The sequence below is a fragment of the Talpa occidentalis genome, unplaced genomic scaffold, assembly GCF_014898055.3.
Source record: "Talpa occidentalis isolate TD23 unplaced genomic scaffold, MPIMG_talOcc4v2.1 talOcc4.17, whole genome shotgun sequence".
Lineage (NCBI taxonomy): Eukaryota > Metazoa > Chordata > Mammalia > Eulipotyphla > Talpidae > Talpa > Talpa occidentalis.
In genome coordinates, this window is record NW_023601754.1 from 14,727,406 (window position 1) to 14,739,039 (window position 11,634).

Below are 11,634 nucleotides of genomic sequence, written 5' to 3' on the forward strand. Positions count from 1 at the left end.
AGCCCCGCCCCCTCGCGCCTCGCCAGCCCCGCCCCCGCGCCTCGCCAGCCCCGCCCCCGCGCCTCGCCAGCTCCGCCCCCTCGCGCCTCGCCAGCTCCGCCCCCGCGCCTCGCCGCGCCCCCTACCCTAAGCCCCGCCCCTATACTTTACGTAAGCCCCCTAGGCCCCGCCCCGGCTCCGCCTCCAAGCCCCGCCTCTCCCTGTCCCAGCCCCAGTGCGGCTCTGCGCATGCCCGTCCGGCTGAGCCCCCTTCCTGGAGTCTCCCAGGCCGGGGGAAAAAACTTTCTGCTGGATGATGTCGCGACCTTGTCCTCCTCAGAAGCCACTCAGGTAAAGCTGCCCAGGCCTCTTGCACCCCGAGCCGGCCTGGCCCGGTCATGATCGCGGGCGGCGGGCCGCCGGGGCTGACTGCTCAGCGCTGGGTGCCCGGCCAGCGCGCCTTGGCCGGAGACGGAACCGGGCTTGGGCCGTCGTGGGCTCACACCCACGATCAGGGTTCACTCTCCCTCCCACCGCCCCGGCGTCTGCACCACTGGACCCCCGGTAACCAAGAGCCCGCGTCCAGCTGCCCCGGGTCCAGGGACAGGCTGTTAGTTCCACTTGTGACCTGACCTTGGCCCCCTGTTAGGTAACATCCCCGGCCCGCACTTGGTCTTGTCCCCTCGTGGGATTCTTGTGAGGATCAAAAGAGGAGTGTGGGATGAGCCCTTGCAGAAGGGGTGGCTCCTACTGTTGGTATTTACTCCTAGGACCAGTTCCTGATACTAGGCAGAAGCCTTTTTTTTTTGCAGCCTTTGGCTTCTGCTGGTCCCTTGGGCCACTCAGTGGGGATTGCTCCATGCAGACTGGCTTTCTGATCCAAGGCCTGCGTGGATAGGATACATGCACCCTGAGGTCCCCTCCAGTGCTGGCATTCTGTGATTCTTTTTATTGTTCGATCGTTTTGAAACTCACTATGTAACCCAGCCAGTTTTTAATTTGCACCTGCTATGTGGAAAGAGGCAAAAAACAGCAAACACCTCTTGCCAAAAACCAGTCACCTAATCTTGGGGACATTTATGACAATAGTTATCATTGATTGGGACCTGGCCAAGAGCCAGCCATAGTGTATGAATCCTCACAAATATCCTCAAGCATGTCACAGATAAGGAGAGGGGCACAGATAGGGCACTCCTAACGCTGGAAACCGGTTTTGGCTGACTTCAATATCTGATTTTGCCCACTATGCAAACTTCATTTTTAGAGCTACTATAACTAAGTAACACAAAATGGGTGACTTAAAGCAGCAGAAATGCAGTCTTTCATAGTCTGTAGCCAGACATCTGAAATCAAGGCTAGAGGAGGGCCAAGCTCCCTCCACAGCTGGAGGCAGCAGCATTTCTGGCCTGTGGCAACTCGGGGTGCTCCTAGGCTTGTGACTGCATCACTCCAGTCCCTGCCTGTGTCTTCACATAGCTTCTTCCACGTGTGTATCTCTGTGTCCTCTCCCCTCGTAAGGACAACAGTCACTGCATTTAGGGTCCACCTCAAATCCAATATGAGTTCATCTCAAGATCCTGAATTACATTTGCAAAGATCCTGTTTCAAATAAAGTCAAGTTTTGAACTCATGGGCTGATGTAGGTTTTGGAAGGACACTAATCTACCACACAAACCAGCAACATAATACGAATTCAGAGTCATGGATTCAGGGTAACATTTGTGGTTATAAATGCAATACTTGCATATTATCAGGTGATCATCCTTAAAGTGATAGAGATGCTAATTCTCAGGGGAGGCCTCAACTCAAACTTAGGGAGTCACAATTTAGGGTAGGCCCAGCAATCTGTGTTGTCACCAACCCTCCCTGTGATTTCACTGCTGGTAATGTTTGAGAGCCACTGTTACGAGGCAGCTGAAGACAGAAGAGTTTGATAGAATGCCCTAAAAGCCAGGTGAAGAGCAAGTCCTTAGCTTTCTAGTGACCTAACCTTAGGACAACTTGTTCCGGTCAAGGTTAAAGGTCAGTGAAGGGCCCCCCTGGTGGCTGAGTGCTGGGTTGCAAAGCTGCCCGCAGCCTCTGCAGTGCCAGTTCAATCCCCGGCTGCTCCCTGGCCACCAGAGGAGGGTCCCACATGGCGCGCAGACCTCTCCTGCCGCCCGCTGCTCCCCTCAGCAGTGTACTTCGGTCCTTCTGCCTGCTCTGCTCCCCGCTCTGGCGCTGGTGAATTCTCTCACCCTCCCGCGCTTCTGACTGTACCCAATGCTTGTATAAATAAATAAATAAACAAACAAACAAATAAATAAATAAATAAAAAGGTCAGTGAAGCTGTCATACTTGATTATGTTATGGATTTCAACACTTAACTATTGCATTGTTGAAGGAGTGTTTTGCCTTTAATTTAGGTTTCAGAGTGAATTCATGTACCCAACTTAAGAACTTCTTGCCTCATTTTTTCCTGCCAACAATCATGCATTTGGGGTAATATTCTTCCTGCATTTGTATTGAAAAGTGCACTGAGAGTCAGAAATGGTAAGCCACAAAATATGCAGCAAAGCATAAACACAGGCAGGACTAGAAGTTGTTTTTTTTTTTTTTTTTAATAAGTCTCGTGACTAAAATATTTACCTGATTTTTTCCCTTCTAGAAATGATTTGATAGATGATGCTAAAGCCCGCCTACGAAAGCATGACCTGGGGGCCAAATATTCTAACTTTCTTCCTAACAACTACGCCATCCTTATACCACTGGTGGCTAAAGATGGGACGCTGCATCTCTTGTTCACCCTGCGGTCAGAGAAGGTGGGTGACAGAGGTCCTGCCATTGAAACTCAAGATATTTGAAAAACCCACGATATTTTGTTACTTTCATACATTTTGAGGCCACAGGTTCTGAAATGGATTTTAAATATTTTGATGGGCAAGAGGGGGTACAAGAAGCCACAGCATAATGTGGCATTTTGGGGAGAAGTTTGAAAGGGAAAATGAGTAACTTAGCTGGCCAGTAATAGAAGGTACTTTTAGGTTTCTTAACTTCGGTGCTATTGGCATTTGGGCTGGAGAATTCTTGGCTGTGAGATGTTTAGCATCATGTCTGTTCTGCTCTACCCACTCAAAGCCACTAGCGCAGGCACGCACACATAGACACCTTCAGAACCTGCAGGTGCCCTCTGCTTTCCAGTTCTCAGGAGCCCACAGCATAGTCACCTTTATCCCTGCTTTAGTCTCACCTTTATTTTTTTTAAAAGAGTTATTTATTTGTTTGTTTGTTTGTTTGTTTAATACAAGCACTGGGTACAGTCAGAAGCGCGGGAGGGTGAGAGAATTCACCAGAGCCAGAGCGGAGAGCAGAGCAGGCAGAAGGACCGAAGTACACTGCTGAGGGGAGCAGCGGGCGGCAGGAGAGGTCTGCGCGCCATGTGGGACCCTCCTCTGGTGGCCAGGGAGCAGCCGGGGATCGAACCAGCGCCGCAGAGGCTGCGGGCAGCTTTGCGACCCAGTGCTCAACCGCTGCGCCCCCGGGGAGGCCCTAGTCCCACCTTTATTCCCTCTTTCCTCTCACACCTTCCTCCCCTGCCTTCACATCTCCTCATTCCCCCTCCTTATCTCTTCTCTCTCCAACTCTACCATCTCCCCCTCCTTTTTATGCTTCCTTCTCAGCTGCATCTCTTCTCTCTCCCCTCTACCCTTTCTGCTCCCAACTCTCTAGGACTTAAAAAAGACAAGAGGAATTTCAAGAGCAAAACATAGATTGAAGTCTTAGGAAATTAAGCTGCAACCCTATCTGGCTTCTGAGTAGCATTCCACAGGCTTTATTTAATAAAAATTTTATGCTATTTACAAAAAGGAAAATGCCCATAATAAGTATCCTTTTCAATGCTCGCAGGTGTAAATAATTCTTTACATATATATATATATATATATATATATCTATTTTCTTCAGAACGGTATAAAATTTTCTTAAAAGTGGGAATTCTCATTCATCAGAAATGGTTTTTACTTCCTGTGAATTGGAATAAGTGTATAAGGCAACTTGAATTTGACACGCTCTAGGGTCCTTTTTTCCCCTCCCACCACCATCACTTATGTCCTCATTGACCCCATTCTCCCACTCCTAACCTCAGAAACCTCACTTCATTTATTAACAACCATGAGCTTTCGTTTTTCACTTTGTCAAGTTGTCCATTATGTGAATGTCAATATCTGTCTTTGTCATTCTGACTTGCTTTACTACACACCATTCCCTCTCGCTGCTTCCATTTTGTTGTAAGTGGCAACATTTTCTCCCTCCTTATGGCTGGACAGTATTTCATGGTGTGAATAGGCCACATCTTCTTGATCCAGCCTTCCATCCGTGAGCAATATGGAACAAAACAAAACATAGACTGAAGTCTTAGGAAATTAAGCTGCAACCTTCTCTGCCTTCTGAGTAGAATTCCATAGGTTTTACTTAATAAAAATTTTATGCTATTTACAAAAAAAGAAAGATGTACATAACAAGTATCTTATGGAAAAGAACTTTCACGGTCCATTGAAAATAGCCATTAAATCAGCTATGACCGGGCCTCCCTGGTGGTGCAGGCAGTTGAGCGCCGTGCTGTGAAGCTGTCTGCAGCCTCTGAAGCACTGATTCAATCCCAGCTGGCCAGCGAGGGTCCCACATGGTGCTGCAGACCTCTCCTGTCTCGCCCGCTACTCCCCTCAGCAGTGTATTTCGTCAGTCTGCCTGTTCTGTTCCCTGCTCTGTCTCTGGTGAATCCTCTCATCCTTACCCACATCTGGCCTGTACCCAGGTTCTTGTATAAAATAAATAAATAAATCTTTTAAAAAAAAAATCAGCTATGACCATCACCAGTAGGTGCCTTTATTCACTGATGCCTAGATGCTGAATGCATCAGATAGGCTTGCTTTTCTAGAGGTGATGTGACACCTGGTCCATTATAAATGGGTGGTGAATGTTCAACACAGTAGAAACATGTCCATCCACTTTGTTCCCACCTGCTCTCAGAACTACAATTCAGGATAAGATGTGCCAGGTTTCTTCCCCATCAAGACCTAGGTGCATGTATATGGTGTCTTTAGGGGGCCAGTAGAGAAAAGTTTGAAATGATAGAAGTTCTTGGCATTCATCTTTTTATTTTATTTTTTTTAAAGATTTATTTATTTATTTATTTATTTATTTATACAAGCACTGGGTACAGTCAGAAGCGCGGGAGAGTGAGAGAATTCACCAGAGACAGAGCAGAGAGCAGAACAGGCAGACTGACAAAGTACACTCCTGAGGGTAGTAGTGGGCGGCAGGAGAGGTCTGCGCGCCATGTGGGACCCTCACTCAGTGGCCGGGGATCGAACCGGTGCTGCAGAGGCTGCGGTCAGCTTCACAACCCAGAACTCAACCGCTGTGCCACCGGGGAGACCCGGCATTCATCTTTTTAAAGGATTCAAGTAAAAACTTTTTAGGGGGGGTGAGATCTTGTTCCTCACTTCTTACCCACTAGCACAAAATGTTAGCTCTAGGTACTGGTTGAGTGAGTGAAGGGATCCAAAATTGGAAACACCCACTGCAGCTCTGTTCTTTTCACATCCAGCTAAGAAGGTCACCCGGAGAAGTTTGCTTCCCTGGAGGCAAGCACGAACCTACAGACGCGGATGATGTGGCCACGGCCCTCCGGGAAGCCCAGGAGGAGGTGGGGCTGTGTCCTCAGCAAGTGAAGGTCGCATGCCGCTTGGTGCCATATATGCTTGACGTAAGGGTTGGAATGGAACTGGGTTTCTTAGACTTCCAAGACCTTGCAGTGGATCTGGCATCTTTTTTTTTTTTTAAGATTCATTATTTAGAACTGGGGTACAGGCCAGAGGTGTGGGGTGAGAGGATTCACTAGAGGTGGGGAGGGGAGCGGAGAACAGGGGGATTGACTGAAATACACTGCTTAGGGGAGCAGTGCGCAAGTCAGGAATGATCTGCTGCACCATATGGGTAGCTCCCTGGAGCAGGGGGTCAAACTCATGCTGCAGTGGCTATGGGTAGCTTCACAGTTCTGCATGTTACCCCCTTGCACCACCAGGGAGGCCCCAAGGATCTGGCATCTTTAGGGTTCCGCATTTGGCCAAACAAGGGCCTTGAGAGTGCTGGGCACAGGGTGAAGATGCTGGGTTTTGGGGTGGGCTTTGCCCCTCATGCACTAAGTGGCCTTGGACAAGCCCCTTTTCCTGTCTGGACCCCTCCTTCTCTATCCAGAAATGGAAGCTCCCTCTGTGGTTTTCAAACTGGGCTCTGTAGAAGACTGTCGGTGCTTCAGAATCATTTTAACAGTTCACTTTGTTCACTTTTGTTTTTCTCTAGGGTGCATTTATTTTAAGAACTCAGTGGACATGCTACATCTACCAGTTTCATCCCCTGGAGGCTCCTTTGCCCTAAACATAGTCATTTTTTATATTTACTGTAGAATCAAATATCTCCTTATTCCACTAGTTGAGCAATACCCTAAGATCTGCTCGGCAAGCTATTTAAAAACTATTGCTACTTGCAACTGCATTTCTGTGTGGATCAAGATTTCCTTGGTAGTGTGTACACACACACACACACACACACACACACACACACACACACTGCAAAAGCCAAAACAAATTCTAGGACTGAAGCAACCAGATGTTATGACCTGTGCATTTACTACAACTATCTCACCGTTAAGCTAATTGACTCTAGAAGGAGTAACTGTTATAAATTTGAACTTGGATATCAGCCAAGTTAAATTTATGGATTTGAATTTTTAAATATAAAATCTAATTTTAGAGTAGTTACAGGTCTACAGAAAAGTGGCCAAGATAGTCGAGAGTGTGGTCAAATCTCCTTACTCCCATCTCCCCTGTAGTTAAAGCGTCTTGCATCATTGCCTGTGGCTCATCTCTCACAACGAAGAAGCCAATGTCACTGCATTCATATGAACTAAACCACCCTTTGCCTTTTACTCAGATTTTTTACTAATGTCCTCCTTTCTGCAACTGGAGCACATCCGGGGCACCATGTTTTATTTAGGTTTCAGGACTCCCTAGTCTTGTGAGCTGTGACAGTGTCTCAGATCTTCCTTCTTCTCACAACCATGACCATTCTGAGGTACACTGCCCTCAATTTGGTTTGATCTGATATTTTTCTCATGATGAAGCTAGGGATTGTGGGCTAGCTGGTGGGACCATTGCTTCTGCCTCCAGACAGTTTATGATTCTAGATTTCCCACCCACAGCAAGTCTAAAGTCTGCCCCCATCAGTCATCCCCAGTCCAAATGTCGGCTTTCACCTATACCTCCAGTCTCAGAATTCTCCCTCCTCAGAATTTTCCACAAGTCTGTTTGTCCTCCTGCAGTGCCCAGCCTCACTTTGTATCCCCGGCTAGTCCCACCTCACTTTGTATGCCCAGCTAGTCCCACCCACCTTGTCTTGGGGTGCCCAAGAGAACTCGAGACCTCACTTGCTCATTCAAAATCTTGCAGCTCTTATCAGCTCCTACATCTACATTAAATCCAGGGCCTCCTTCTCAAGATTCCTTGTAGAGTCTTTCACTTAACAGCACCCATATTCATGTGCAAGCAGCTATGATTGCAAACAAAACCCACCACCACAAATCATGTAAACTATATATGCTATAGAAAGTAGTCATATTACATATATAATGTTCCCATAAATGGGACTAGGCCACAAATACTTTTCCATTGTTAAGGCACCGCATCCTTGTCCGTGCTGACAAGGCAAGGTATCTATCATGTTCTTTGTAAGTACCGCATAGTACACACACACACAGGGGTGTGTGTGTGTTTGTGTGTGTGGACTCATAATAAATGTACCTTAATGTTCATCAACTGAGGGCCATTATCTACCTTACATTATTACATTATCTGTCATTATCAGACCTACATCTTTTCTCAATGGTAGGAATTTAGGATACAGATATACACAAATTTCTAGGTCAAAGGAATCCTAGATTTTTTTATATAATATTGCCAAATTGCCACTCCAAAAGACTGCACCAGTTTGTATCCACAGATCACGTTTTCAGAGTTACCTCACACATGTTTTTGCTCAGGAAAGGAAAGCAAACTCCCTCAAGTTAGGGGAAACATAAAGACTTCTGCAGCAAGTGCTGGCTCCGTCCCGGCCCACCTTATATAACTGAGTGCTTTGGCCTGTTTTTTTAGGCTTACACAGAGGTAGCATTCGGAACAGTAATTGTGTATTTTGCTTTCTGCTTCTAGAAAAAGACAATAGTAATCCCAGTTGTCGGGTTCATAGACCACAACTTCCAGGCCCAGCCTAACCCCGATGAAGTGAAGACAGTGTTCCTGGTACCCCTGGAATATTTTCTGCACCCACATGTCTACCAACAGTATCAGCTGACAAAGGGTGGTCTTCAGTTTCTGTTTCATTCCTTTGAGTACACAAACCCGGAAGATGGGGTGACTTACCATATCAAAGGGATGACAGCAAGGTTAGCAGTGCTGGTGGCCTTTATAACTTTAGGGGGAAAACCTGCATTTGAGGTTGACTTTAATCTCAGTGATCCAGTGTCATCTGCTGAAGAGTCTTTCCTCAAGACTCATAAACATTTTACAAGCAACTTATGATGAAACCAACAGCCAAATAACAATCTAACAGGGTTTTGTGTATGGTCATCCACCAAATAACATTCATGAAAACTGCTGGAATTTGACAGGTGCAAATAATTTTCCTGCAATAGCAAGGAAAAACTTGACCTTTTTTCTGGTTGTCCTCTATTATCTGAAAGAGCTAAAGTCTCTTGAAAGTGGAACACTGTGTTTATAGTGTCGCATAATTTCACCCACAAAATGTTAACAGTATTTTTCTCACACATATGAAAAAAAGTCTGTGGCTCATAGTTGGCCATTAATAAATACCTGTTGACTAGATGACCATGTGATGTATTTATCTTATTTGATAATTGACATAGGAGGTAATATCTCTTTCTGTCTGTTGCTATATGGAACGGAAACTCCCCACCTGCCATCAAAATCTGTTCTTCTATCGGGGTAGAGTTGAAGTTGAATCCATAGTTCTCCAAGGTGAAATAGCATTCCCCAGGACCCCCTGCAGTTAAATGGGGCTCTGGAACACAGTTTAGGCCAATGGGGCATGAATGACCTTGCAGTGACCTTGACCTTGCAGACCATTTCTAATTGAATAAGTCAGCTTCCCTGAATTCTCTTTCCCCTTTCCAATGTGGATTTATCTACAGCCCAGCCTTGACCATACAGAGAAGAACAACTTCCAGAGAATAGCAGAAATTTTTTCTCCAAAAAACTCTGGAGCAAAGCAACCTGCCACTTCTGACTATTCGCTTGGCACTGTAATGTAAGAGAAGTCCTTTTTCTAGTACTGTTATTTGGGGTAACTGTTAGAGTAGAATTGTGCTAAAAGAAAATACTAGAACTCTTGAAAACAGCTGGAAAGATATTTACCCACACTTGAGGTATTGCCTGCAATGAGAATTCAGGATGAGCTACACTCAGCATATGGACTCTGTGATGAGCACGGATGCCCTGGTTGTTGATGCCGTGGCGTTTGGAGCCATCATCCAGAGCAGTCGAAACAAAGGGATACGAGAGGCCCACCTGACTGCCAGTCAGAGGAGAGAGAACGTCAAGATGATGAAAACAGAAAAGCACTGACTTTAAGGACCAGCCCCAAATCAAAAGTCAGAAACACATGCATGCCTTGAGATCAGCCACTTCTTGCCGGACATCCCCATAAATCATGCTTTCCAGTTGGCAGGGACTTCTTTGTTTTATTGTGGTATTAAACACCCCTGCACGAGGTCACAGAGGCAGGTGGGTAAGGCCACGTCATGGTGTGATGGCAATTTCCCATCCTGCTGAGTGTGAGATTTTCAGAAAGCCACTCCATTTTTAAGTCTTTGTTTTAATTAATCACGTGGCACCCACACTAAACCCGTCAACCAGCCCTGCCACTGTCCACTGCTGATTTTTCTTTTTGAGAGTTGGCAGAGAGTTGGCAGAGGAAAATATCTGATGTGCTGCCTTAGACCCATAAATATTGAGCTGGCTCCAACCCTGAAAGCAGATGTTGGGTAAGCTTCCCCATTAGTATTCTCTAACAAACCCTGCACGAACAGACCTAAACTGTTTCCAAATAATTACGGAGGCATTTGCAAATGTGTATTTACAGTCTGACAGCAGTGTAATTACCGGGTAGACTGCTGACCTCCCTGGCAGTGCAAAAAGCCACCTTTCCTAACTCCATTTACGGGGATCCCTAGCTCTGCTGTTACTCAGAGGAGGTAGGTCTACACAAGTCCAATCTTAATGACGCGGTGGCCACGCAGTTTAAGGGGTTGAATATTGAGCCATGAAGGCAATGTCTTCTATTGTAGGATATTTATATACATGGTTCTAGTTAAATATCCTTCAGTTAAAAACAGAAGTCTAGCAAATTTGACTCAAATAAAAGAAGTCTGACAAGGTGCAGATCTTGGGGAATCTACAAAACCATGCACCTGCCTCAAGATGCACAGGAAGAAGGGGCACCCCAGCAGCCAGATCTAAGCAAGAGGTGGTGAGCCTGCACTTTTGCATCATTTTCCAATATCTGACAATAGCCACCTTTTTGAGTATATGGATGCAGAGATAGAAAAGCTACAGAAATGCTGTTTCCTGGTCCCCAGTACTTTGTAGAAAGTTCCATTTGGCCTGCTTGGGTCAGCTGGCAGATTTTGTTCAAAGGTAAGGAGGGTGAGGGTTGACTACAAAGGCACACATCTTCCTAAGTCCCCTGACTCAGCAGGTTAGGGTTAGGAGGAGAACATTTCTCAAGAAAGTGCATGAAGTGGATATCCCCAATTATTTACTCTCTCCAGTCCCTGAAATATGTAACTCTAGATTCCACCAAACATCCTTTGTATCCACAAAACCCCGGTGAGCTAGTGATTAAGAGTCCCGAGTCTAGAGAAAGGATGCCAGATGTAAATCCCAGTTTTGAGCCATTCGGTTACCTGAAGGAAGTTACTTATGATCTGCAGGCTTGTTTCCTCTTCTGTAACAGGGTGGGGAATGAACTTTTGTCTAAGAGCTGTTCTGGGGCCTCCCTGGTGGTACAGGGGTTTTAATCCCCGGCCAAGGAGCTACCCACCTCGCGCAGCAGACCTCTCCTGTCTTGCCTGCTGTTCCCCTCAGCAATGTATTTCAGTAAATGCGCCTGTTCTGCTCCCCGCTCTGTCTCTGGTGAATCCTCTCACTGCCCTCCCACCCCCGCCACCTCTGGCCTACATGCCAGTTGTATGAATAAATCTTTTTTTTTTTTAAAGATATATTTATTTATACAAGAACCAGGGTACAGGCTAGATGTGCGGGAGGGTGAAAGGATTCAGCAGAGACAGAGCGGGGAACAGAACAGGCAGACTGATGAAATACACTGCTGAGGGGAGCAGCAGGCGAGACAGGAGAGGTCTGCTACGCCATGTGGGTTTCTCCCCAGCCGGTGGGGATCGAACTCGCACTGCAGAGGCTCCGGACAACTTCACAGCGCGGCCCTCAAGCGCCTGCACCACTAGGGAGGCCCGCATAAATAAATCTTTTTTAAAAATGGGGATGAAAGTCAATACCGGTGACTCCTCTACTTAAATAAAGCACC

At 46.4% G+C, this 11,634-nt stretch overlaps 1 protein-coding gene across 3 annotated transcripts; it reads left to right on the forward strand.

The window, feature by feature from the left end:
- The first annotated feature begins 200 nt into the window (after positions 1 to 200).
- NUDT7 (nudix hydrolase 7) lies at positions 201 to 8,897 on the forward strand. 3 transcript variants are annotated; one of them, XM_037516192.2, is made up of 4 exons: positions 259 to 330; positions 2,627 to 2,780; positions 5,567 to 5,725; positions 8,226 to 8,897. In XM_037516192.2, exons 1-4 carry the CDS (start codon positions 293 to 295, stop codon positions 8,592 to 8,594), a joined length of 720 nt encoding a protein of 239 aa, XP_037372089.1. In that variant the 5' UTR covers positions 259 to 292; the 3' UTR covers positions 8,595 to 8,897. The 3 variants fall into 3 exon arrangements, with proteins under 3 accessions (XP_037372091.1, XP_037372089.1, XP_037372090.1); XM_037516193.2 differs by having other exon boundaries at positions 5,567 to 5,665; XM_037516194.2 differs by lacking the exon at positions 2,627 to 2,780 and having other exon boundaries at positions 201 to 330.
- Positions 8,898 to 11,634: the final 2,737 nt, after the last annotated feature.

Excerpts from the sequence above, each read along its gene's own strand:
- NUDT7 (XM_037516192.2), top strand. The coding sequence starts at position 293 with ATGATGTCGCGACCTTGTCCTCCTCAGAAGCCACTCAG. Across the intron at positions 331-2,626 it reads CCTCCTCAGAAGCCACTCAG|AAATGATTTGATAGATGATG; the intron begins GTAAAGCTGCCC and ends TTTCCCTTCTAG. Across the intron at positions 2,781-5,566 it reads TCACCCTGCGGTCAGAGAAG|CTAAGAAGGTCACCCGGAGA; the intron begins GTGGGTGACAGA and ends TTTCACATCCAG.